This window comes from Clarias gariepinus, chromosome 5, assembly GCF_024256425.1.
Source record: "Clarias gariepinus isolate MV-2021 ecotype Netherlands chromosome 5, CGAR_prim_01v2, whole genome shotgun sequence".
Lineage (NCBI taxonomy): Eukaryota > Metazoa > Chordata > Actinopteri > Siluriformes > Clariidae > Clarias > Clarias gariepinus.
In genome coordinates, this window is record NC_071104.1 from 38,054,284 (window position 1) to 38,080,735 (window position 26,452).

Below are 26,452 nucleotides of genomic sequence, written 5' to 3' on the forward strand. Positions count from 1 at the left end.
TTGTCCTGCTGTATAACCCGAGTGCGCTTGAGCTTGAGGTCACAAACTGATGGCTGGACATTCTCCTTCAGGATTTTTTTGGTAGACCACAGTATTCATGGTTCAATCAATTATGGCAAGTTGTCCATGTCCTGAAGCTGCAGCATCCTCAGACCATCACGCTACCATCACCATGTCTGACTGCTGGTACAGTAGGATGTTCTTCATAAAACGTTGTGTTAGTTTTACACCAGATGTATTGGGACGCACACCTTCCAAAAAGTTCAACTTTAGTCTCATCAGTCCACAGAATGTTCTTGGTGTTAATCAAGATGGTTTTTTTTGGCAAATATGAGACGAGCATCTGTCTTCTTTTTGGTCAGCAGTGGCTTTCACCTTGGAACTCTCTCATGGAGACCATTTTTGCCCCCCAGTCTTTTTTTTACTGTTCAATCATGAACTCTGACCTTAACTGAGGCGAGTGAGTCCTGCAGGTCTTTGGATGTCGTCTGGGTTCTTTTATGAGCTCCTGGATGAGTCGTTGTTGTGCTCTTGGAGTCATTTTGTTCAACCGCTCCTAGGAAGGTTCACCACTGTTCCAAGTTTTCTCCATGATAAAGGCTCTCACCGTGGTTTACTGGAGTCCCAAACACTTTAGAAATGGCTCTGAAACCCTTTCCAGATTGATACATGTCAATTATTTTGACAGGTTCAGGTTTATGACAGTAATCTGGTACTGTAAAATCTAATTCAGCTTTCCCAAAAACCAAGTTCACTCATGATTTGGACACGAGGGCAATTACTTTTTCACATAGGGCCAGACAGGTTTGAAAAGTTTTTTTTTCCCTCTTAATAAATGAAATCATCATGCGAAAAATAGTTTGAATCTGAAATGTGTGAAAAGTATTTATATAATAGTACAATAACAAGTCAGGAAGGGGACAAATACTTTTTTTCACGGCACTGTGTGTGTAAAATTGCAATAAAAGAGAAAGAAGAGAAATGGTACGGATGTGAGATAGCGAGAGAGGACAGACAGGACAAGAGATCACGATGAAGACAGATAACGATCGTAATCTTGTCCTTTAATGGTCCATGTGGACGGGAAATCACCGGCGTGTGTCTGACGTGTATCTGATCTGGAAGTCTTTATCCAACAACGGATCACGAGCACACGCTCGTCTCCCCGAAACACGATCGTCCACCTACAGGGACGCGTCTAAACCTCATTTATTATATGAGTAGAACTGATATATAACATCCACACTGGGTTGCCAGATTGTAACAGACTCCGTATGTACTGTACGCTTCATAAATAATCAGAGTGTCTGAAGTAAACAGTGGTGTGTGTGTGAGAGAGAGAGAGAAAGAGAGAGAGAGAGAGAGGAGAGAGCGCAGGAGAGATGCTCTCACTTCCACTCTTTATTCGGATTAGTCTTTGATTTAGATTATTAGTGGATTATTTGGGTCTCTGTAGTAAAACTGTTCAATTTAAAAACCGCATGTTTAACTGTCATAACCGCATGTTTAATAGAAAGTGTTTATGAAATAATGCAACCCTCCATCATCGATTCAATAAAATGTATTTATTTATTTGTTTGTTTGTTGGTTTATTTATTGCCTGGGGTTCTCATCCCTTCCGCGTGGACAGATTCACTGAAGAGGCTCCTTTTGTGTCTGACACAGTCCTCATTACTCCGATCACATGACCACCGTTTCCATGGTAGGCGTTGCCGTGGTGAGGCAGATCGGTATGGATCGGGTCACTAACGGCTCGCTGAGAAATAAAACACAGTCATGCACGCTCTATAACCAGATAATATTAAATATCCTAAAAGTGTCATGCGTCTGCATCACCTTTAATCCGGAATTCTGTTAACTCTGAGTAAGTAAACACACGTCCAGATCAAAGGGTGTTTTTTTTTTTTGTAGATCCAATTTAATGTTCTAACCGGATAAGTTTTGGTGACACCAACTGAGCTTGATCTTCTAAGTGTTGGTCTTTTTAAGTTGGGTTAAAAAAAATCTGTAAGTTGTCATGGAGAAATATCTGACCTTGACGTTCAGCCGACAGGAAATAATTAATAAATCCTTTGACACCAGAAAACTGAAACGGTGCTTCGTTGGCCAAACATCCAGCCCCAATGGTTCCACTTGGATAGATGTTTATTTCTGGCAGCGAGAGTTTAACAAATGGCCAATCAGACAACGTATCAGATCAGGTTTAATAATAAAATAATACAAATTAAATCTGAAAGGTGTCACTGATTTGAGGCAGATCTGATCTGGAAGTCCATAAAGCAGAAAATCCGTTGAGCTCAGGATGAATATGATCTCGATCCCTTTTCCTTTAATCAGGCCAATGCGGTCATCTGGTAAGATGGTGGAGAACAAGCCGGACCTAGAACCTCAACTAAAACCTAGAACATGTCTTGTTTGGACAAGTTTTTGAGCAATAACTTGCTTCACAAAATTCACGTAACCTCAAATGAACTTTAAAGTTTTAGGTCTTAATAGGATGTTTGGATGGAAAAGGTGAAAATTTTAAGTATAATCCAAAACATAAAGTGTGGTCCTGTGGTGCTGTTAAGATAAAGAGCAAAAAAGTTCCTACTGTACCAAGCAGGAGCTCTAACGTTGGAGGAGCACTGTAATATAGCTGTAATGACGCTCACCGCTGTGGCTTTGATAAAATGACGTTAAGATAATGTTGAATGAACGACCCAAACACAACGTCCCAAATACAACCTCAAAACAACGCAATTGCAACCTTTATCCAGAGCATTTATACCAATTTTTATTCATTTGCACGTCCGAGCACATGCACGTTCCCTTAACCTTCGAGCAGAGTTTAGAATTCCGGTCGGAGATTAGGACGTATATAACATCTTCCCACGCACAGTGTGTACCTTATGTTCATGTAACATTGCAGTATTGTAATGTTACATCTCTGTTTCATTTACCTTCAAAAATACCTTAGCTCTGAGACCCCGGGTTACAACAACTGTAACATTGTGCTTACATAGCGTCCAACCATCACGTCCAATAATGGTTAGGTACTTTTTGCGGCGCTCACTGTCATGTACTAGCAACAACAGCATGCCCCCTAGTGGTCCAGTGGTTTGCACGCAGTGTTCTCACCACAATTGCTGAAGTTAGCGTCCTGCTCAGGCCATCAGTTTGGTATTATAGGGGTCAGGTGTAGCTCAGTGGTTAAGGCATTGGACTACGGTTCGGAAGATCCCAGGTTCAAACCACCAAGTTGCCACTGTTGGGCCCTTGAGTGCGGCCCTTAACCCTCAACTGCTCAGATGTATAATGAGATAAAAATGTAAGTCGCTCTGGATAAGAGCGTCTGCCAAATGCCTAAATGTAAATGTATTACTGCAAAGTCGCGGCTCAGAATTTCCAGCCTTAGTCGTTCACAGATTTTTCCTTAGAACCTAAATAATAATTGTTCACAGAAAACCCCCATTATTTGCGTTTTAACACTTTTACCTATTAGAAAGAATATAAAATACAAATTTTGTAGGATAGATTTTAACGTAAACTCAGCTACATTTCCCTATAACATATAATACTGTATATATTTTGTTAGTACTGTAAAAAACAAAGCAACCACAGAGGAAAACGCGACTTGGGATGGTGAATTATTACCGTATTTACCCTACAGGACTGATACCACTCGCATGAGTTACAGTACAAATAGAGGGGTAACATCTGTATTTGACATTCTAGCACTGCAGGAGACACAGCAGTACAGTACTGTACAGTATACGGGTTTACCTTTATATTCCGTTTATTTTTAAGGATGATGTATTAAGTTGAGTTTAAAATGAAATAAAAAGAATTTGTCCCCTGTTTGTACTGTATGTCTGTTAAACATGATTGCGATAAAAGAGATGAAAAAACCGGAACAGAGGTTGTGTTTAGTACTTGTAATTGTGTACTAGGGGTACGACATCGCAGCCACAGGCATCACTGCTCCAGTCTGTCTTCCACATCGACAGCTTCTTCTGTGTTACACACTTCTAGTAATGAAACCTTATCAGCTCTCCGTCAGGGAGATTTAAAAATGTGTGTGTGGTTTTGTTTGAGGTGAACACATAGATTACACAAGCTTTTACCGTCGCTGCCCATGAACCTGCGGTCCATCCAGAGCGAGGGTGTCTGAGACTGAGACTGTGCCAGCTCTTACATCTGAAAGCAAACTTCAAATCCCTTTATTAAAGTTACACCAGAAACTTATTAGCTTCTATTTGGATGTTTGATAAAAACACTTCTGAGATACTCATCCTCTCCACTTTCTCCTTTGAAGTTTGAATTCTTCCCAAAACGTCACATTCATCCTGTTTTCTTCATACTACTGTACATACTGTAATTTCTCTTCCTCTATGCGGATGCTGTTTGTTGGATTTACGTCACGATAAACCTACTACTGTACATGGTAAAAAGTGTGTTTAATACTCTACGGCTACCTTAATGAGTAGCCCAGCTTAGCCTAGCCTAGCCTAAAGGTGCTGAGAACACATACATGAGCCGACAGCTGGGCGTACGAATCTAACACAAAGACTGTTATAAAACCACTCTCTGGCTAAACTGAATTGATGAGTCAAGGTTTTTTCGATTCAGAATTGATCCCCACAGTTTAAGTAAGCTACGTAGGTACACTTTTAAACGTTAAATTCTCTAAAACTCCTTAAAATAGACCACAGGCTCTGCGTAAAGCCCAAACGGCTTTTTCAAGCCTTTTTCTTCTAATACTTTTGAGCGTATGTGTGGGTTTGAGCAATACCACCACCTACTGGACTGGAGAGCGGATCAGACTTTATGTTTTTCTACAAGACATCCCATTTAAACAACGAGATTTCATTGTTTATTAGATACTTTGGCTAGTTTTTAATAGCTTGAAACCTGTAACAAATAAAGCAACTTAAAACAAATTTGAAAGTAAAATTTAGCGCTGGTGAATCAAATCAAATCAAAAATCACAACGGTGAAAACTGAATCGACCGGAAGCTGCGACTCGCTGCCACCTAGCATCACTAGGGAGTATTGCACCACATGTTGCTACCCTGGGGAAAAAAAATCGTAGCCTCATAAAGTCAAAAAACCCTAAGTCGAACCACTAAGATTTAGAAATATAAAAAATGTGATTGTTAATGTTTCACTCCTTTTCCGATCACCCTGTTTCAGTGTCTGTAGTTTTCAGTAAACCGTCTCTGAATCGAGAAACCGCTTTAATCTAATCAGTCCATCCAGAGGGACCAGAAACGTCCATGTTCGAGACCTTTTCCCACCTGTATCCAGGCTTTAGCCCTATCTGGATGGGACTAGTTTTCCAAACGACGTTTGAGTTAGAATTTATTTCTCCGTGTTTATTAGGGAGGTAGGAGTGTCTGTGTTTTGCATGTGGGCGTTGCAAACTTGAATACCGGCGCACTAGAGATACACAAAAGAAAACGCGTTTTGGAAAAAAACATTTTCAGGAATCACAGACATTCGCATTCGGACGGGATTAGATTTCTCAGAGGACCTCCGAGTTTGCTGAAAAACAGTAGGTAATTTGCTCTGGAATTTTTACAGCGGTCGTGTGAGAGAAAGACAGACATGGCAGATTCGGACGGGATTAAAATCACAAAGTACGTCTGTGAAACAGAAATTTCTCTAACGACCCCCTGCGAAACTAGAATAGGTCTTTTGTCTACTTACATTTCTGACTATCCATATGAGGAAGCTATTATACAAGGTTAGATGTTAGCAGTTAGCCAGTACCTGCTGTATTTAGTGTGGATAATGAACACGTCGTACAGGGAACGACAGAGCTGGGCACTGAGCGCTTGGGGAGGGGCTTTTATTATATGAGGTCACATTAGGGGTAGGATCTGATTTGCTTGTTTGATTCCCAGTGTTCTCATCCTCTCCACTATCTCCTTTTCCTCATAATATCTGCTCTTTTTCCACTTTCTCTCTTTATCTCACCACACACACACACACACACACACACACACACTATCCTCTCTTTCTCTCCAGCCTGTCTCCTCTGTCCTTGAGTATTCTAGGTCATGAAGATCCCAGCAGTGACTCTGTGGCTCTTAAACTTCCTGTTTCACGGAACTTAAGCCTCTGAGCTCCTGCCGTCCTTCACGTCACACGTTTGCCGCTTCATGGCGTAAACTGTAATGAATCCAGAACCGTGGAGGAACCATAGCAGGAAGTAATAGTCGCTCTCCAGCTCGCTGTGTCCATGTGTTCAGTGTTTCATTAAAGAAAGAACAGCCTCGAGTAGTAGAGACACACACACACGCACACCCAAAGTTCCTGAAACTCTCAACAAGCCACATCAACATAAACAAACACACACCCACACACACTCGAGCTAATTAATGACCTCTTTGGAGGAGAAATCTCAGATGAACTGGGCATTAGTAGAGCGCTGGGAGTGTGTGTGTGGGGGAGGGGGGGGAGTGGGGGGGAGTGAGGGGGGAATGTGTCTTAGATTTTAGATCTGAAAAAAATTGATTAAGATATCACAAGGAAGCCATGGTTAGGACCTCGAGCAGATGATACAGGATAAAGCAGGTGACGCTAAAACAAGCTAAAAAAGCCTGACGTGCAAATCAGTACTGCGCGTGTAAACATGATTTATGATAAAGTTTTTAAGAAGTTTTAAAGAAAAGCCTTCATAAAAAAAAATTACTTTTTAAAGCATTTTTAGATTGGTCTCCAGTGCAAACAAAAAAAGTAGGAAAAAGAAACATTCCCTGCTTTTTATATCGGCTGATAAGACTTCCCCCCTTTTGTGACCTTATATAAGAACAGCCCCACCCCCGGCTTCACCTGGCGCATCTGTTGGAGGAGTGAAATGAACCGCAAACTGAATTATAACAAAAATGAAGTGAAGTTGGAGCATAAAGACCCAGACTTAGAATCTGTGTATCATTTGTTTTTCTATATAAAACCAAAATGTTGTTTTTCTTTCAAATGAAGAGAAAAACTACTTGTTTTGTAAATATTTGTTTCCAAAACAAACAAAAAAACAAACAAAAAACGAAGGCTCATTTATCAAATTCTGATTTTGCGCTCAAATCAAAAAGGTAAAAGGAATAAAGAGATAATGAAATTTATAATTTTTTTCCATATCAAACTACAAATAAAAAAAAACAGGAAAAACACTTGTTTTATAAACATTCGTTTCCAAAACCATTTTGGCACCGTTAACTCTAAATGTGTCTAAGCTCCGCCCCTAAAAGCCCCTGCACGCTGTTGTCATGCTGCCTTACATGGAGTTTCTCAGATGATTACAGGGTTACACTTTTGGCTTCCTTAAATGGCATAAAAAAAATCACCAAACTCATCAGATAAAAATAAAATAGTAATCAATAAAATAATAAATAAAACCTTTTATTTTTTTTTAATCAGACACAAATGGCCCGACCTAGAGTTTTTTACCTGACCTAGAGTTTTTTAGAGTTTTTTTAGTTTTGTTTTCAAGCGTTGTTTTTCATTTTATTGACCACTTTTTTTTTTTAATTTGAACAGAATAGCGATTTTTTTTCACGCTAGTTAGAGAGGCCAAAAGTGGAGCCATCTGAGAAACGTAGAAAACAACTTGAAAGCATTAGCACAGGGCTTTTTTTCGGGGCGGAGCTTATGCACATTTAGAGTAAACTGTGCTGAAAACAGAAAACGAGCGTCTACAAGCAAAACACAACAACTTTACTTTACACAAAAATGATTATTTAAGGACAAAAAGCTTTTATTTGTTTTTTTTATTATTTATTTTCATTTTGGAAACAAATGTTATAAAAGAAGTGCGTTTTTTTCTTTCAATTTTTGGTTTTATGTTAAAAAATAAATAAACAAACGACACATGGATTTCTGAGACCTAGCAGTAAAATATGGAACCTTTAAGACCTCGGATCTAAGCCTCAGCGCTCTACTAATGCGATGGATACCTATGGATGTGAGTCAAAAAGAGCACAACTGGGCATGTTCTTTGGGTGGGAGGGGCTTACTGTGTCTCACTTGTCAATCACAATGACACCGGATAACCTTGGTCGCCTGTGAGTTCACATAAGTGGAAGAGGGCGGATAGCGTTTTTCGTCTGATCACGTCATTCCGCCCTGTGATACAGAAATTGCAGTTGGCTCGCTAGACGTGTCTTCAACGAAGCACGTGTTAGCCTTTGTCCTTTCACCCTGGAAGCTGGTGTATGACAGGAGACTGGTGGATAGTGGGGTGGGAACTGGGTGATGGGCAAACTAGGGAGGAAAATGGGGGTAAGATGGGGGAGGAGGGGACAGGGATGGAGGAGAAGTAAAAGTCTTAAACGAGACGGTTTTAGCTTGCTAGAGACATAAAAAGAATACATCAGAAATGTCCATGATAATAGCATTATGTACATGGAATACCGTTAGACATCATCAAATGTGTTGTTTTATATATCCATGCTGTTGCGTCTCCATTCATAGTACATCATGTTTGCTAGCGCTTAGCCTGTGTTCAGTCCCACTCTGGGAAGTGACCTGCTTTCTGAATGAACACTGAGGTCATTGTGTGGTGGGTCCCCTCTTTATGCAAACGACCCCTTTCTCTTTCTCAAAGAGAACCCCCAAGTTCTGTCCTCACTAGCTAGCGCACACACACTCGAACATTAGCATATCCTCCTTCTCCGCGGGTTCTGCTGGATGTCTGCATGTAGACAAAAGCGAATCCATCTGGGAGCGAGCGCGGCCACGCGGAACGTTTCGAGAAGAATGTATACAACGGCCCATGCCAAAACCCTAACTCTGCGGAACTGCAGAAAGATTCCAGAAGATGAGGTATATACAGTATACTGGCAGGGCACAGGCTGAAGTGTAGAACGAGATGCAGCCCGTCTAATCTTAGCAGCGACGAGAAGCGTCCGTCAAGCTGGTGATTAAAAAAAAAAGGGCCTCAAGCCATGCTGACATGTGATGGGAGGGGTTTAATAACCTGCCATGCTGTCAGTACACTACCAGACCAGACAAGCTTCTTCACTGCAGTGTGACAGATTTAGCCAACGTGGACTTTATAAGTAAAATGTGTCTTTAGCCACATGAGTCCAGACTGATCGTATTCCAGATGGATGAGGACACGCCCATCATGTACAAGTCTCTGGAGACAGTGTTATGATCTGGGGTTGATCAGTTGCTCAGGTCTAGACTCAGTAACGTTATGGGGCAATAAAATTAAGTCAGCTGACCACCTGAATGTACTGAATCACCAGGTTATCACATCTATCGATTGATTCCTTTTTTTTTTCTCTAGGACTTGAGAAATTGTGAAAGACGAGGACACACATGGACCCCACAGTGTGTGTGTAATCAAAGCTAAATGCGATCGAACATCAAAATCTTAAACGTGTTACTTAGTTCAATGTAACATTGAACATAAAAGTTTACATCCAACAATAACCTCCTGGGTCCCTGCGTCCTCATATGGAGATGCTATCGTTTGGGTTCGCTCCACCTTACACTTCATTCTGTCTAACATAGACCTGTTGTCCTTATTAGTGGACACATAATAGCATCATCATCTAATGGAAGCATTTACTTTTAAACATTTGGCAGACGCCCTTATCCAGAGCGACTTACATTTTTATCCATTACATACTGTATCTGAGCAGATGAGAGTTACTGTAAGGGCCTCGCTCAGGGGCCCAACAGTGGACCTGGGACCTTCTGAAATATCGTCCAATCCCTTAACACAAGAAAGTGTCAAACTCAATTTCCTGTATAAAGCAAATGCTTGGATTTTATACTTATCAGGTCTTACTAATCCTACATATATAGGAAAAAGTTAAAATTTATGCAAAATTAAAGCTCGGATCTTAAGAGGATAGAAATTCAAGAAGACGGGTAGAGGAAAGTTCCCAAAGCTCAGTGGCTAAGGTGTTGGACTAGCTATCAGAAGGTTCTAGGTTTAAACCCCGCCACCACCGAGCTCCCATTGTTGGGCCCTTGAGCGAGGCCCCTACCCCTCACCTGCTCAGATGTTTGATGAAATTAAAATGTAAGTTGTTCTGAAACAAAACATAAATCTAGTCTGGATGATCATGTTCGTGCGCGGTCACGACGTACAAGCTAGCACGGACTCGCGTTTGGCGTGGTTTACCTCATTTTATCCCGACCTCACTTCTGACTCCCGTGTGCCGCAAGACCCCATCGATCCGGGCACCGTGCCCCGCGGGCTTTTCATTACCGGTGCGCTGGATGAATATATACAGCGGCGACGGCACACTGTGGGAATCTGATTAGGCTTTGAGTACCTGTATTCCACTCAATCATCCCCTTCTCCTCTCCTCCCCTCCTCCTCTCCCTCCCTCCCTCCCTCCCTCGTTGTGAACCAGACTGCAGATGCCACGCTACTGTTTCAACCGGCTCTAAAATGGAGGACGAACAAAAGAGACTCGAACGTAAAACCCCATTCACGAGGAAAGAGGGACACAGACAATGCAGAAACGAAACCCCATAAACAAGCGCATCCCTGTTGTACATGTCAATCAATTCCTATTCATCATCATCATCATCCTTGAGCTTCTCACTGAAGTGTTTCTGACACAAATCCCATCCAAGACGTCTCACGTGGAGCTCTCCTGAGCCGGACCGAAATGGAGGATGACTCAGCTCGGTCCCGGCTTTGGCGTCTGGGGGGTGGGGGGTTGGGGCAGGTGTCTGTCTTAAGAGTCTTTTTCGACTCTTAAGACAGACACATCTGATGACTCGGGGTCGAAACACTGAACGTCTCCAAGTTTTCTTTTTTTTTTACGCTCGAGCGTCTCGTCGTGCATGCTGATGGTTCGAGGTGAACGAGGGCGTCCGGCAACAGAGTGACGCTGCAGAAATCTGTCTCACACACACACACACACACACACACACACAGTCTCTCCCTTCACACACACTCACACACACCAATCTTCATGAGCGATCGAGTGGGTCAACAGACATTGATCCGGGGCTTTGTGACATTGCAAAATAGCTCGCGTTAGACATTTTAGACACATGGTGTGGAAATAACGTCGCACTACCGACACCGTGCTTCTTTTCCAAATGATCATGCATAGAAGGATTTTTTTTTAATGAACACAATGAAACTGTAATTGATTTCATGTTCCTGGTTCAGGATCATCGAAGCTCATCCTGGATCGTACCGGCTCTCCTAGACACACACACACGTTTAACACAGTATCCTTCTATTAAAATATTTATCAGTGCACCTCATTAACTAATTAACTCGTCAACTCGTTAACGGCCCTAATCTTCATCTTTATGCCATTTTGAATCAGATTATAACAGAAACAGATTGTTCAGCCTAATTAAGACATTTGGTTGGCACCAGGATGGAAAAACCCTTCCAACACACACACACACACACACACACACACTAAATCCTCTCCTAATCCATACTTATGAATAAAACCTCAGCACAATAAAGCTTCTCTATTCAATCATCTCTGACATCTTTGCTTTTACGCACTCACACACACACACACACACACACACACACACCCTGCAGTCCATACCAGCCATGCACATAAACTGTCTCTACTGAGAGAATGGATGAAGAGATGCATGAGTATAGAGACAGATGTGTATGTTCTGTCCTCACAGCTGGAGTCGCACTGCGTCCTGCTGCAGGTGATTAAAGCCCCAGAAAGCCCGGACTGCTCAGGAACACCGCAGTGTGTGTGTGTGTGTGTGTGTGTGTGTGTGTCCCGGGCACTCCGCAGTCTGTAACCCGCCCTGAGAGCCTGAAACCCCGGAGGAGGAAAAGAGCCGTACCTACCTGAGCACGGAGCGCGCTGCAGACTGCACGGCCAGGAGCGCAGTGACATGCAGGAGGCGGGGCCTCGGACAGAACTAACCACGCCCGCTCCGCCTACCTACCGTAAATAACCCGGAGAGGGAGACAAAGGAATGAAGGTTAGCGTAGGAAGCATAGGAGCAAGAACAGTGGGAGGAAAACATGCATGATAATAATGATCAACCTAAAATATAAATTAATAAATAAATAAATAATTGGATATATATATATATATATATATATATATATATATATATATATATATAATCATTAATAAATTATAATAATTTTAATTAATTATGAGGTAAATTATTACTACAATAATGTTAGTGTCATTATTATTATTATTATTATTATTGTTATTATTATTATTATTATTGTTATAAATATTATTGTCATTATTGTTGTTGTAGTTGTTTAAATAGCAGTAATACTACTGATAACAGTAAAAAAAAGTCCTTTTTACTAGTCATAGCAGTAAAAATAAATAAATAAATTTATATTACATATACATATTATTATTTCAATAATAGTAGTATTCATATAATTATTACAACAACAATACTACCACTACTACTAATAATAATAATGATACCACTACTACTACTACTAATAATAATACTAGCATTATTATTAGTAGTAGTAGTAATGGTAGGTAGTTGTTGTTGTAATATTATATGAATACTACTACTACTACTACTACTATAAATAATAATAATAATAATAATAATAATAATAATAATGCAAATACAACAATAATAGACTGTATTGTCATTGTAGTGATACAACAAAATTAGTTTGGTAGATCTCAGAGACCAGCAGCAATAAAGAAAATGTAAGAAAAAAATAATTACGCTAAAAAAATATTTAAAAAATAAATAATATATGCAATAGAATATATGTGCAGTGGGACATTGATGGTAAAAGCAGAAACTATGAGACAAATTATAGTGATTATATATACATTCCTGGATGTTCAGTGTTCAGTGTTTTAGCAGCAACTTAAAAAAGAAAAGTGAAAGCAAAATCAGTGGTATTACTAATAACAGTAATAATTATACACTAGTAATAGTAATATATGTAGTGGAAATATATGTAGTAAGAAAAAAAAAAAGAAGAAGAGACCTACATGTGTATTAAAGCCTTTATTTAACAATCAGAAAACCCAAATAAATATTAATCAGTCTAGTTTTATATTTATGTCAATTTAGTTGTCTAACAAGTTATGTGTAACAGTTTCTTTTTTTTTATTTACTGTAATGTCTAAGACAATTATTTGTTCTCGTTTTTAACAAAAAACATGCTCTGCTCCTGCCAGCTCAAATAAATGAATGAATACATTTTATTTAACAGTATCTTTGTTTATTTCATTATCTCTGTAGATAGTACAATCTAAACTTATTATCCTGCCACTAACAGTGTGTCCAGTGTGTTACTGTAGTATTTCCCAGGGTATTATTACTATACAGGAGGTGAAAGGGCTTTATGGAACCTCTTCTCAGTGATTTACGGTAAGTTAAAAGGGCTTTATGGAAGCCGAAGCTCCGCCCCCTGTGACCATACTCACTCTTTCAGTGTTTCTCCATCAGGCCCTGTGCTTGTCTGCATGAAATTCTACACAATGCTACAGAAATCATTATTAATGTTTAAATATTTATGTCTTAACTAGAACTGGGAAATAATAGGTATTAGAACAATACACTAATGTTCTTCAATGTGAGTTTTATAGTTACCACGTAGCTGAGTGTTCTGTTTCTAAACTATAAATAATATTAATATACCATTAATATATAGAATATAATAGAGATTGACTCATTTATTTTGCTTTTAAATTTAACTCTTTTCCACAAAGTAGATGCGCGCATTTCAGAAAGATAAAATCTGTAAAATAAAATATTGTCGACCAAATGTTAACTCTCAACAGAATGCAACAGAAAACAAACAGAAGTAATTCTAGACTGGAAAAATATAAAAATAACAAAAATAAAAATAGGATGCATTTCAACTGAGCGATATAATGTGCAATAAAATATTGAATAAACATTTATATTGAATTTGAGTGAAAAAAAATAATTAAAATAAAATGAAATACAGCAGAACAATATAGAACAGAAAAGTTTATAGAGTAGAATTAATTAAGCAAAACAAAATGCAATAAAATTAAACAAAACAGTGAAATACTGTTTATTAAAATATATTTATTTCTATTTTTAAAAAGAAGGATAAAGATAGAATAAAATAAATTAGAGTGTAATATCAAAATAACAAATGAAAAATAAAGAGTATATTAATGTAAAAAATATAAATAAAATATAGGAAAAATAAATTTAATCAATAACAATACTCTTGAATAGAGTAGATTTTTCTATGATATTCTACAGAATTGAATATCATAGAAGGTTATAGAATAAAATACAGTAAAACAATATAGAAAAAAGTGTAATAAAATAAAAAATAGAATAGAAAATTGTAGAGAATAAAAATAGGATGCAAAAAAGTAAACAAAATATTGCAAAATTACTGTATAATATTGTACTCTATAATACAGATAAAATATCATAAAGTGGAAATACAATACAGTATTAAAAATGTAGAATGAAATAAATTGCATAATAAATCAAAATATATTAATAAACTGTAGGAAAAACAAATTTAATTGTTAACAATACAGTCAAAAATTATCCGCACTCTGGCTGGAGAATTTATTTTAAATAACTTTAAGAAAATGCAAAGACCTCTTCTTATTTTTTAGCATAATCTTCTTGCTTTTCAATCCACTTTTTCCAACAAGCTTCCGTGTTCCCTCATTTCAAATGTTTTATTCTGAGCTACGAGTCATGAATGCACCGCTGTCTTCACTTCTTCATTAGTGCTGAATCTTCGTCCTCGTAGGGCTGAGTTCAGGGGAATAAACAGGTGAAAGTCTGATGGAGCGAGATCAGGACTATAGAGGGGACGCTTAAGTTTAGTCTTCAGCTCTTCAATAAGCGTCTCACTGTAACCAGCACTGTTTATTGTTGAACCTTTTTCCTGATAATGTTCCAATACTTCTGGCCTTTGAGAATTCCAGAGAACTGTAAGTGTTGATGAATTTTCCAGCTAATGGTCGACCTTTGAACTTTTTCTGGGTCTGTGATTGAGGATGTTTCCGTTCCAGACTCTGCCGTTTACTCTCAGACTCGTAGTGATGAATCCGTGTCTCGTCTCCAGTAAGAAACTTTCAGCTTCCTTACAGTATCGCTCTGAATTTATGAATTTAGTTTGCAGATATCCTAACACTTCTGTTTATTACTTTGGCTGTTGTAGCTCATCCACCTCAAGATTCATGGCGCTGTGAATGCTCGGATGCTTTTCTGCTCGACACGGTTTTACATTGTGGTTTACTGAATTACTATATACTTCCTGGCAGCACAAACCACTGGTTTCTGCTTCTGCTTCTGTTTTCTGAAATGTTCAATCCAACAACCATTCTGTGAACACGCTGTATAAAAATGACAAAATGTCTAGGATAAATTTGGAGACGCAAAACATAGGGGTGAAAAAAAGCACGCTTTACTTTCTTCCCAGAGCCGTTTCACTGAGTCTCAGCAGCAAACCTGCTATTGTGAGAAAAAAAAAAAGAAAAGCACTCCACCAAAACACTATTCACGAGCACGGAATAAGAAACATGATGATACTGTTAACCTCAAAATAAAACTTTATAGTCTCTTATAAAACACACACCTACATACAGTAGAACATTAACTGTTTGGACATAAATGGAGTAAAAGAATAAAAGAACAGTGTTAAAGTGTAAAAATGTACCATTAATACTTCTGGGGAAGATTATAACTTCCCTAATATAAAATGTAAAATCAGTTTTTATTGCATATCACAACTTGAACGAGTAGCGTTCGAGTCAAACCGGGACTTGCGATGAAATACTCTCGTAATACGTACTATTCTGCACAACCGAAAGTCCTGGTTTGACTTGAACGCCCCATTATAACATGACAAATACCACCAGAATTATTACTTTATAACACTTGAGTTAGAAAAAGGTCTGACATAGAGGTGAAAAAAAAAAGACACAAGCAAACGCTAACAGATTCTGCAAAAAAGAGACGTAAAGTGACGCTTTTTAATTAAAGTCGAGTCCACATACTGTAGGAGAGCAATTAGAAAAACGGAGATCATAAAAAAAAAACGGAGAAAATAAACTTTTATATAGTATGTGCATCATATTTATTTAATATTGTTCCATTCCCAAAACGTATTTTATGTCTCATGTTTATCTCTTGTGGACACCAAAATCTTAGAGGGTCTAAAAAAATTCAATAAGACAAGCTGATTAAATTTTTAATCACTAGTACGCTTAGCTAATGAGTAAACGTTTGTCATGTGACTGTATTCATTTCACTGCAAAGCGTTATAAGGTGTTGTTTGTGTTGTATGTTAGTTTTATGAGTATAAATGTGTAGTTTAGAATAAAATGGTGACCAGTCAGGCAAAAAAATTTTTAAATTACTCTTCTATATGACATGAAAATGGTCACATGACAAAAAAAGTGGTTCCTGGCTGGACTGAAAGTCAAAGAAATCAACAATTGCAGCTAAAAGGATGTTCAGCTAAAAGGTTTGGAAAGAAACAACTGAATAAATGAATGAATAAAACAGATATACAATGCATACATTAAATACCGTCCTCATGGCGTCTTAGAGACTAGAAACATTTAGAATAAAACAGAACACAAACTAAAAAGGATTAAAGCTGCCACCATGGCACGGTGCAAACTGAAGGCATCACACCTTTGTCAAGATGTACAGTATCTCAGATTGGAGTGTGTGTGTGTGTGTGTGTGTGTGTGTGTGTGTGTGTGTGTGTAGGGGGCTAAAACAAACAGTTAAAGTGTTATCTTGAAGCTGGAGTGAATGTCTTCATCAGCAGGTAATCTAGTGTCAGTCCTCATCAGTGTCAGACTCGGGCACGGTTCAAAGTGCAAAGGTGTATATCAGGAGACTCTAATACAGTCAGCCACAAGGGGGCGTTGTTTGATGAAGCTGTGAAAAGTTACTGTTACTGCTCTGCCTATCCAAAAAACAAAGTCACACACTAATATTTAATTGAACTTTTCGCCTTTTGCTTTAATTACGTCCATGGTATCGTTTTGATCGCAGGCAACGTTACAAAATCCATCCATCTATCAGAGTTGCAGTAATTTATCTCCAAATTCAATGATGGGAGAGTCAGACAACTGTGTAAAGTCTTCTCAAGCACATCTCAAAGATTCTCAATGGGGTTTAGGTCTGGACTCTGATCTGGACTGGTAACCGATCCATGTGTGAAAATGAAGTCTCATGCTCTCTAAACGTCTCTTTTACAATTTGTAATTTTTCATCAGCTTGGAATATGCCCTGTTCCTTCAGGGAAGAAGAAACCCTCCATAGATGTGATAACCTGGTGATTCAGTACATTCAGGTGGTCAGCTGACTTCATTTATATAGACGTTGCTGAGTCTAGACCTGAGTAACTGATCAACCCCAGATCATAACACTGTCTCCAGAGGCTTGTACAGTGGACACTATGCATGATGTCACTACGCATCACTTCAGGCGCCTACCTTCTTACTCTGACACGCCCATCACTCTTGAATAGGCTCAATCTGGACTCATTAGGTCACATGACCTTTTTCCATCACTCCATTTAAATTCATTCTTTATGCTCCCTAGCAAATTGATAAGTCTCACTGTTAAGTGGATTTCGTAAGGCTACACAGCTGCCTAGTCCCAATCCCTTGAGTTCTCTTCCTGTGAAAATGCTTTGGCTCTGACGATCACTATTAAACATAGCTATGAGTTCTACTGTTGGGTAATGTTTAAGTGATTCTCCTTGACACTTATTTCAGATGTTTTTTTCTGATCATGTTTCTTCCTCAAAAATGATGTGTCACTGCTATCCTTCCATGTTATAATGCATTTGACAGTTTTTAACAGGTTTCAGTAATCTCCTAAGTTGTTTACTTTGCTGGATGCAGGACAATAATTTGACCCTTATGAAACAGAGGAGCCTCTTTGCCACAACCACAGGATACTGCTTCTGTGATGGTTGTTTAAGAAACAAGAAGCTCCTCACTGCATTAGTTAGGGTTAAATACGGTGACTTGTTGTATTCGAACCGCATTAATCACTGCAGTAATTATCCAAAGAAAACCTCTTATCTATTAGCTTAGTTAAATCCATGGTGACTATTCTATGTGTAATAAAGTGACATTTGGTGTTCCTCAGGGTTTGGTTTTAGGCCCATTGCTATTTTCGCTTTACATGGTTCCTCTGGGCAATATAATTCATAAGCATGGTATCAGTTAGAGTTAAATCACTTGTTTCTAGCCGAACCATATTAATTACTACAGTAATTAACCAATGGAAGCCTCATAACTATTCGCTCAGTTAAATCCTGGTGATTTTTTTTATTCAGCCAGGAAGTTTATATTTTATTCCTCTTCTACTACAGCGATTTTATTTACCATTTATCTCATATACGGCATGTAAATAAACATACAGTACAGAACAAAATCAATGATTTCCTCTTCTCATTTTTCATAATCAGAGCAATAATCCATCACTCCATCACCCTCCCTTCTTTTTAACGTCAACATAAATTCAGGAGACTCCTTCCTTACATTTTGAACAAATATATCCATATGGAAAACTTCAGCATACCGCATATGCACTGTATGATTATGTATCTAGGCTAACAATCCCTGTAAATGAGCTGTTACTATAGCAACGATCCAAATAAGAGCAGGAATTAAACCTGTGTCACGATTGTGTTACTAAGCCACATGGTGTCTGTTGAGGTGAGCGTGTGACATAAGGCTAGACATAAGGTTTGCACGATGCATCAGACACCCATCCTGCCCTGGCTGATGGATTCCATTAGGGGTGTGAGAGAGAAAACAGTGTCTACATCATGTTTCTTTTTTACAAGATCAAGAGAGCACCTTTTTTTTTTCCTTCACGCCTTCTGATGTGCTGGAACGCTCCGTCGTCTCCCTGGGATTTCTCAAAGGTGTTCGTGAAAAACCCTAGAGCTCAAACTCCATTTCTCGACACATAAGCAAGACCGAGACGGCGGTGTTGCCATAGAGATAACACACTAAAGAGAGACGAGTGAGTAAAGCGTCGATCGTTTCATCCTCCAGCAAGTGAACCGGGTGAAGTGCACATTCAACTCTCAAGAGCTTGTGCCTTTACATGTTCCTGAGAGCGAGACAGCAGAAAGACTCATGTTCAGCAACATTCACAAGACACTAAACATACACACACATACACACTCCCTCTCCCTCTCCCTCTTTCTAATGTGTGGAGGAATGCTTTTCCCTGTCTTTCCCCTCATCGACATTTCCTGAAGAGATGTAGATTAAACTTCACAACAGTAACCTAATCTCATTTCCCGCATACACTCCCATTACATCATTGAGAAAAACATGCAGCCTGCTGCAGTCAACACACACACACAGAGCACCAGCTGCGTCGACATGACAGCATCACTTACAGCAGCTTCATTGCAGACATTTCTTTTATTTGCTCTCACGCCTCTTTAGCATGTAAAAAGAAATCAACAAATATAGATATAACATTTAATCATATTATTTTTAAATATATTTTTATACCACATATACAGTACACACTCAATAATGTATAATGTATGTACATATTATTAATGTTTCTGCATTATTTTATGCATTTGCACATCGCCGCATTGGATTATGTCATTAACATGCATGTGTTCCTAATAAAGTGGCCTGTATATATTTAGTTTTTTTTTCCCTATGTGACTCAGCAGCACTGCTTTGTGGCCACTGCATGAAACACACTCATACACAAACTTTTTGTTGTTCTTGTTCTACATATTACATACGGATTCCCATTTTCAACTTTTCAGATGTTCAAGTCAAACCGGGAATGTACAGGCACTTACATTATAAGATGAAGTTAGAGTTGTATTAAATGTATTCATTTTTAAAAATCACTTATTTGTCACATGTACTGTACATTAAACATTAAAACACAGTAGTATATTTTCACAGTTAGGAAACTGATGTCAGACATAATAAAGCACCACAGGAGCAAATAGGGTTAAGGGCCTTGCTCAGGGGCGCAAGAGACGCGGTTTATCAGTGACCTAGGAACCTATGTAGTCCAAGTGGGCATCGTGGTGACTACTGTACACTGTATTCATTCCCATTTTGAACGACCTCCAGTCAACATTTACACACACATTCACACACTATGAGAAATTTGGGACCACCAGTTATTCTAATCTGCATGTCTTTGGACTGTGGGAGGAAACCAGAAAACCCGGAGGAAACCCACCGAGCACTGGGAGAACATGCAAACTCCATGCACACAGGCCCAACGCGGGAATCAAACCCGGACCCTGCAGGTGCAAGGTGACAGTGCTAACCACTAAGCCACCGTATTTAATTTTTATTAAAATCTTATTTTTTTGCTATTTAAAATGCTGACTTGGCAAATAAATAAAAAAATCCGGGCCGTCAATGCAGCGTCAGATTTAGCCGTGGATTTAATATCTGTTGGATTTAATTTAGCAGATTTGCATCACCCCTGTGTGAATGTGTGCTTTTAAATGTTAACATTTCAACACTAATCAAAAAAATAAATATATACTGTATATATATATATATATATATATATATATATATATATATATGGAATTTATGATCCTATATTAAAAACCAGTTCCAAAGTTTACAAACAAACCTGATTAGTCTCACTGTTAAGTGGATTTCGTAAGGCTACACAGCTGCCTAGTCCCAATCCCTTGAGTTCTCTCCATGTGAAAATGCTCTAGCCCTGACGATCACTATTAAACATAGCTATGAGTTCTACTGTTGGGTAACTGATGTTAGACATAATAAAGCACCACAGGACTCCCCCCAAAAAATTCTCTTTTCAAAAGCATGCTTATTTTTTGCGGTCTAGGATTTCTCTTAGAACATGACAAGCAGTACTGAACTGATTTTTTATGATCTTTGAGATGGTACAAGTTAATTCTGAAATGTGGACTTACAAAGCACTGATACCTGAGAATGCATTTATAAATGTTTATTAAATGCTGCCTAAGAAGAAATCTACATAAAATACAGCATCCATCATTTACTTTCTTAAGCAGTGTTCACTATATAAGTCCCTGTATTTTAAGCTGTTTTTATAAAAACCATAACATAATATTAGAATGAGCTCATTATTATTAACTTATCATATACAGTGGTGTGAAAAACTATTTGCCCCCTTCTTGATTTCTTATTCTTTTGCCTATTTGTCACACAAAAATTTTTCTGATCATCAAACACATTTAACTATTAGTCAAAGATAACACAAGTAAACACAAAATGCAGTTTTTAAATGATGGTTTTTATTATTTAGGGAGAAAAAAATCCAAACCTACATGGCCCTGTGTGAAAAAGTAATTGCCCCCTGAACCTAATAACTGGTTTGGCCACCCTTAGCAGCAATAAATGCAATCAAGCATTTGCGATAACTTGCAACAAGTCTTTTACAGAGCTCTGGAGGAATTTTAGCCCACTCATCTTTGCAGAATTGTTGTAATTCAGCTTTATTTGAGGGTTTTCTAGCATGAACCGCCTTTTTAAGGTCATGCCACAACATCTCAATAGGATTCAGGTCAGGACTTTGACTGGGCCACTCCAAAGTCTTCATTTTGTTTTTCTTCAGCCATTCAGAGGTGGATTTGCTGGTGTGTTTTGGGTCATTGTCCTGCTGCAGCACCCAAGATCGCTTCAGCTTAAGTTGACGAACAGATGGCCGGACATTCTCCTTCAGGATTTTTTGGTAGACAGTAGAATTCATGGTTCCATCTATCACAGCAAGCCATCCAGGTCCTGAAGCAGCAAAACAACCCCAGACCATCACACTACCACCCCCATATTTTACTGTTGGTATGGTGTTCTTTTTCTGAAATGCTGTGTTACTTTTACGCCAGATGTAACGGGACACGCACCTTCCAAAAAGTTCAACTTTTGTCTCGTCGGTCCACAAGGTATTTTCCCAAAAGTCTTGGCAATCATTGAGATGTTTTTTAGCAAAATTGAGACGAGCCTTGATGTTCTTTTTGCTTAAGTGGTTTGCGCCTTGGAAATCTGCCATGCAGGCCGTTTTTGCCCAGTCTCTTTCTTTTGGTGGAGTCGTGAACACTGACCTTAATTGAGGCAAGTGAGGCCTGCAGTTCTTTAGATGTTGTCCTGGGGTCTTTTGTGGCCTCTCGGATGAGTTGTCTCTGCGCTCTTGGGGTAATTTTGGTCGGCTGGTCACTCCTGGGAAGGTTCACCACTGTTCCATGTTTTTGCCATTTGTGGATAATGTCTCTCACTGTGGTTCGCTGGAGTCCCAAGGCTTTGGAAATGGCTTTATAACCTTTACCAGCCTGATAGATCTCAATTACTTTTGTTCTCATTTTTTTCTGAATTTCTTTGGATCTTGGCATAATGTCTAGCTTTTGAGGTGCTTTTGGTCTACTTCTCTGTGTCAGGGAAGTGATTTTTTAAGTGATTTTTTGATTGAAACAGGTGTGGCAGTAATCAGGCCTGGGGGTGACTACAGAAATTGAACTTTTAACTGTGATAAACCACAGTTAAGTTATTTTTTAACAAGGGGGGGCAATTACTTTTTCACACAGGGCCATGTAGATTTGGAGTTTTTTTTCTCCCTTAATAACATAATCTTCATTTAAAAACTGCATTTTGTGTTAAATTATGTTATCTTTGACTAATAGTTAACAGTTTTTGATGAGCAGAAACATTTAAGTGTGACAAACATGCAAAAGAATAAGAAATCAGGAAGGGGGCAAATAGTTTTTCACACCACTGTATGTTTCGGCTAAAGCTAATGTCCAAGCTGGGCTCTAGCATATAAATAAGGCACACCTTCTGACCAATTAGATCTAAGAATTCCTAACGCCTTGGTCTGAATCTGTCATACTGCTACAGTGAGCAAATGAAAGCGAAGCTACGAGATGAAATGAAAGTGTGAGTCAGTTTGTGTTTGGTTTTCTCCAATGATTAAGTCCATAGTCTGATTAATTTTAAGAGATCTGTCGATTTATTGTCCAAAACGAGAAAAACTATTTCTCCAAGTCCAACACCTGACGCTCGAGAAAAAAAGTCTATTAAACATTTACCGTAAAAACATTTATAAAAAAAATAAATATTACACATTACAGTACATTACAAACATTTAGTAAAACTGTGTGTTAATAAAAAATACAATAAAACCAGGTTAAAACTCTGTAGCAGAGAGAATTGTCTTAAAGAACAGTATCATTCAGAAATTATGGATTTGCAGGTATAAGAGTGATGTCACTTCCTGCTTCTGTAATGCACATGTAAGGGGTCTGTGTAAAAAAAGACAAAAAAACAACGTTTCACCCATAAACAAGTAATAATAATGAAAAACAAATAATTAGAGATTAAACTTAGCGTACCTGTGTGAGTCGGTGTTAAAGTCACTCTGAACCTGTTGTTCCGTGTGCGTCCAGCAGGGGGAGATGTGTGATCATAACACAGAGAGGAGACAGTGTTCCTACACCTGCCGTCTGACCTGTCTTTGTTGTTTGACCAGAGTGCTTTAAGTGCATCTTCGTCACATCTCAATGTCTCCGGAGCCGTGTCAGACAGCGGGAACGCGCGTCTCTCCCAGGGCGACTGAGGCTACGTGGAGATCGGAAAAACAAACGCATAAACAAATAAATACGCAAAGCAGACACAGTATCATGCGAAGGTTAACTGATTGCTGGTTATTGCTGATTTATGGAGCGTAGCCTAAAATTATGCTGTGTATCAGATACTGTATTTTAAACATAGATAAACCGGTTAAAAGCGTCATTAGATCATCATTTATCATTTTATAAATTGCCTGCCTGATGTCTTTATTTTCCCTGTTAAACTAAAAACAATTAATTATAAATTTGCCACTTTGTTATAGACGTAATAAACAGGTTCAACGAGCAATCTGGGAAACGAAAAATCCTCTGGGCCTACAAACTCTAAACACCTTAAGGGATCTTTAGGTTTTCTTCAAGGTTGACTTTAGTTGTACTTTGGGAAATTACACCTGAGGACATCTCAAGTCAAGTCAAGTAGGCCTTTATTGACATTTTAACCATATACTGTTCTGTACACGGTTTAACGGAACAACCTTACTCCTCAATCAAGTACGACATGTACGAATTGACAAAACTAACTAGCTAACTAAGACACCTATTGAGCTCACTAGTTGAGACAAAACAAATTAACAGGATAAATTAACAAAAAGCGTCTGTCAAATCCTAAATGTAAAAAAAAAAAAAAGTATGTTGATTGTTCTAAAATGTAGAAATTAAACCACTTAACAAAAACACAGGAAGGTGTGTCCAAACTCTAATTGTCCTCTCTGACCACTGTCTCCCTCTCTCTGGTATTTCGTACGTTTGTCTCTGAAACTCTCAACCCTAGCTGACTTTCCAGCCAGTCAGAAGGTTTGTGTGTGTGTGTGTGTGTGTGTGTGTGTGTGTGTGTGTGTGTGTGTGTGTATGTGTATGTGTGTGAGAGAGTAAGAGAGATAGTGTGGAGAGAAGCCATCACCTTTTGACATTTACTGCTGCATGGTGGAGATGAAGGAGCTGCAAAAATAGATCTGACGCTACAGAGGCTGCAGGTGTGTGCGAGTGTGTGCGAGAGTGTGTGCGAGTGTGTGTGTGCGTGTGTGCGCGTGTGTGAGCGCACCGGACTCGGGGCAATCAAGCCAGTTTGTCCGAGACGTGCAATACAATCATGCTGAAGAGTCCTTCAGAGCTAACGGCTCAGGACAACACACACACTACTCGACACCACACACACTGCACACGATACTAAAGACACACAGGAACACACAACGCCATTAGGATGAGCACTACTGTATGGTTCATGCTGTAATAAAGCCCTCACCTCTCTTTCCTGTGCGTTGTGCTGAGGTGTGTTTGTTGGTGTGTTGCACGTCCATGATGATGGTTCACAATCAGACGAGACATCTGTACTGCTGGACAACCTGTGTGGAAATGAAGACACGGGAGGGTAAACGAAGAGATTACCATACACACATTTTTTGTCCTAATAATCTACATAATATTCATAAACACAGCCTCTGAATCAACGTGAGCTGAATAAGCTTTCAGCCTAGTGCAGTCATTCCTGGACAAACAGGACAAACTGAGAGTTATTGTCACATCTCCTGTACAGTCCTGACCCCGCTCCAAGCCATTTCAACAAGGAGTTCCTGGGAGGCCGGCGTCTCAGACATGAATCAGACAGGCAGTCTGATAATGACTCTGGCATACGGAGAAAACTTTCTACCTTGAGGGTAACCAAGCACTAGTGAAACGCTGGGATAAGTGCATTCGTGTATAATTAAAAGTCCAGGTTTAACTTAAATATATCTCGTGTTGTTAATTTTTTTAGTTTTTACAGACAAAAAAGCACGGTTTATTTAAAGTATTTAAAATTTTTGTTAAATCGTGAAGCCAGTAACGTGAACTCAATTAAAATGCATGACTGGATATAATTGTTTTTGTTGTTGTTTTAAGGGGAAATTATTTTAGTTAGGATTGTTAAAGTGTAACTAGTTAATGACCTTACTGGCTCTTTGGATTTGATTTATTCATACATGAGGGTGTTGTGTGTATTAAATATAACTTTACCGGGAGAAATTATTGCCCCAAACGTGATCATAAAAAAGGTTTCTTCATATTTCTACATATTCACTCTTTAACCAGATGCATTTTCTCCCAACACTTACTACATTTGCAACATGATTAGGTAAAATAAAATAAAAAAGCTTCAATTTTTTTTAATCTTCAGTATAAAAAAGAGAAGGCTCATGGTTTCTCCCTGCTTTGATTTTAAACACGCACACACACACACCAACCTGGCTCTGTGTGTGCATCTCCTGCCCCTTTCCCAGGAGCTCCAGCTGAGCTTCTCTCTGTGCTCGTAGCTCTGGTGTCTCTGAACAAACACCTCGTCTGTTAGCGACTCCACCTGAAAGAGAGAAAAAGAAGATCTCCTTCACCTCATTTCTGCTCAAGATTAAAAGAAAAGGTCTGTACATCCAGATTACAATACTGTACACTGAGCCATGATTATAACTGTTCATGTGTATAGATACAGTACCTTATCGATATCCTCCTCCACCTCCTTCTGTACGAGTGAGGAAAGCTCCACTATTCTCCAGCTGAATAAACACAAAGCATGTCAGTCACGGTCTAATATATCTTTCAGATCTGTGCTTGTATCATCTTAGTATTATCGTCATCTTTTCTCTGTTTAAAATAGCGGCTGTTAAAAGCATGTGTGTGGTTATGCGTTTGGAGGTTTATTACTATACCGGTAGCTACAGTATTAGATTTTAAATAAAGCGCTTTTTCGGTGATAGTGGTATAGTGCAGTGGTAAAGTGCTCGCCCTAAAAAAATTTTAAATGTTTTATGCTAAGCTGAGAGCTGCTGTCTTCACTTCTTCATCAGAAGTGAATCTGTCGTTAGATCTGCTTTCATGGGATGAACAGGTGAAAGTCAGATGGAGTGAGATCAGGACTATAGTGAGGACACTTCA

General features: G+C 38.8%; 2 protein-coding genes across 5 annotated transcripts in view; both read right to left on the reverse strand.

Moving 5' to 3' along the window:
- The window catches only part of map2 (microtubule-associated protein 2), a 118,014-nt gene extending 106,155 nt beyond the window's left edge, over positions 1–11,859 (reverse strand). Inside the window, exon 1 of one of the 3 annotated variants that reach the window (XM_053496448.1) lies at positions 11,792–11,859. The gene's annotated coding sequence lies outside the window, so the exon portion shown is untranslated. Of the gene's footprint in view, positions 1–11,614; positions 11,642–11,791 lie in introns of those variants that run through there. The other 2 variants (XM_053496451.1, XM_053496450.1) reach the window with 2 other exon arrangements.
- Positions 11,860–22,906: 11,047 nt separating this feature from the next.
- Positions 22,907–26,452, reverse strand: part of kansl1l (KAT8 regulatory NSL complex subunit 1-like) — a 37,763-nt gene continuing 34,217 nt past the window's right edge. For both annotated transcript variants that reach the window (XM_053495869.1, XM_053495868.1), the window contains exons 12-16: positions 26,013–26,073; positions 25,768–25,880; positions 24,792–24,891; positions 23,312–23,537; positions 22,907–23,221 (exon numbers count right to left, since the gene is read on the reverse strand). In XM_053495869.1, the coding sequence (XP_053351844.1) occupies positions 23,187–23,221; positions 23,312–23,537; positions 24,792–24,891; positions 25,768–25,880; positions 26,013–26,073 (535 nt within the window). In that variant the 3' untranslated portion in view covers positions 22,907–23,186. The remainder of the gene's footprint in view (positions 23,222–23,311; positions 23,538–24,791; positions 24,892–25,767; positions 25,881–26,012; positions 26,074–26,452) is intronic.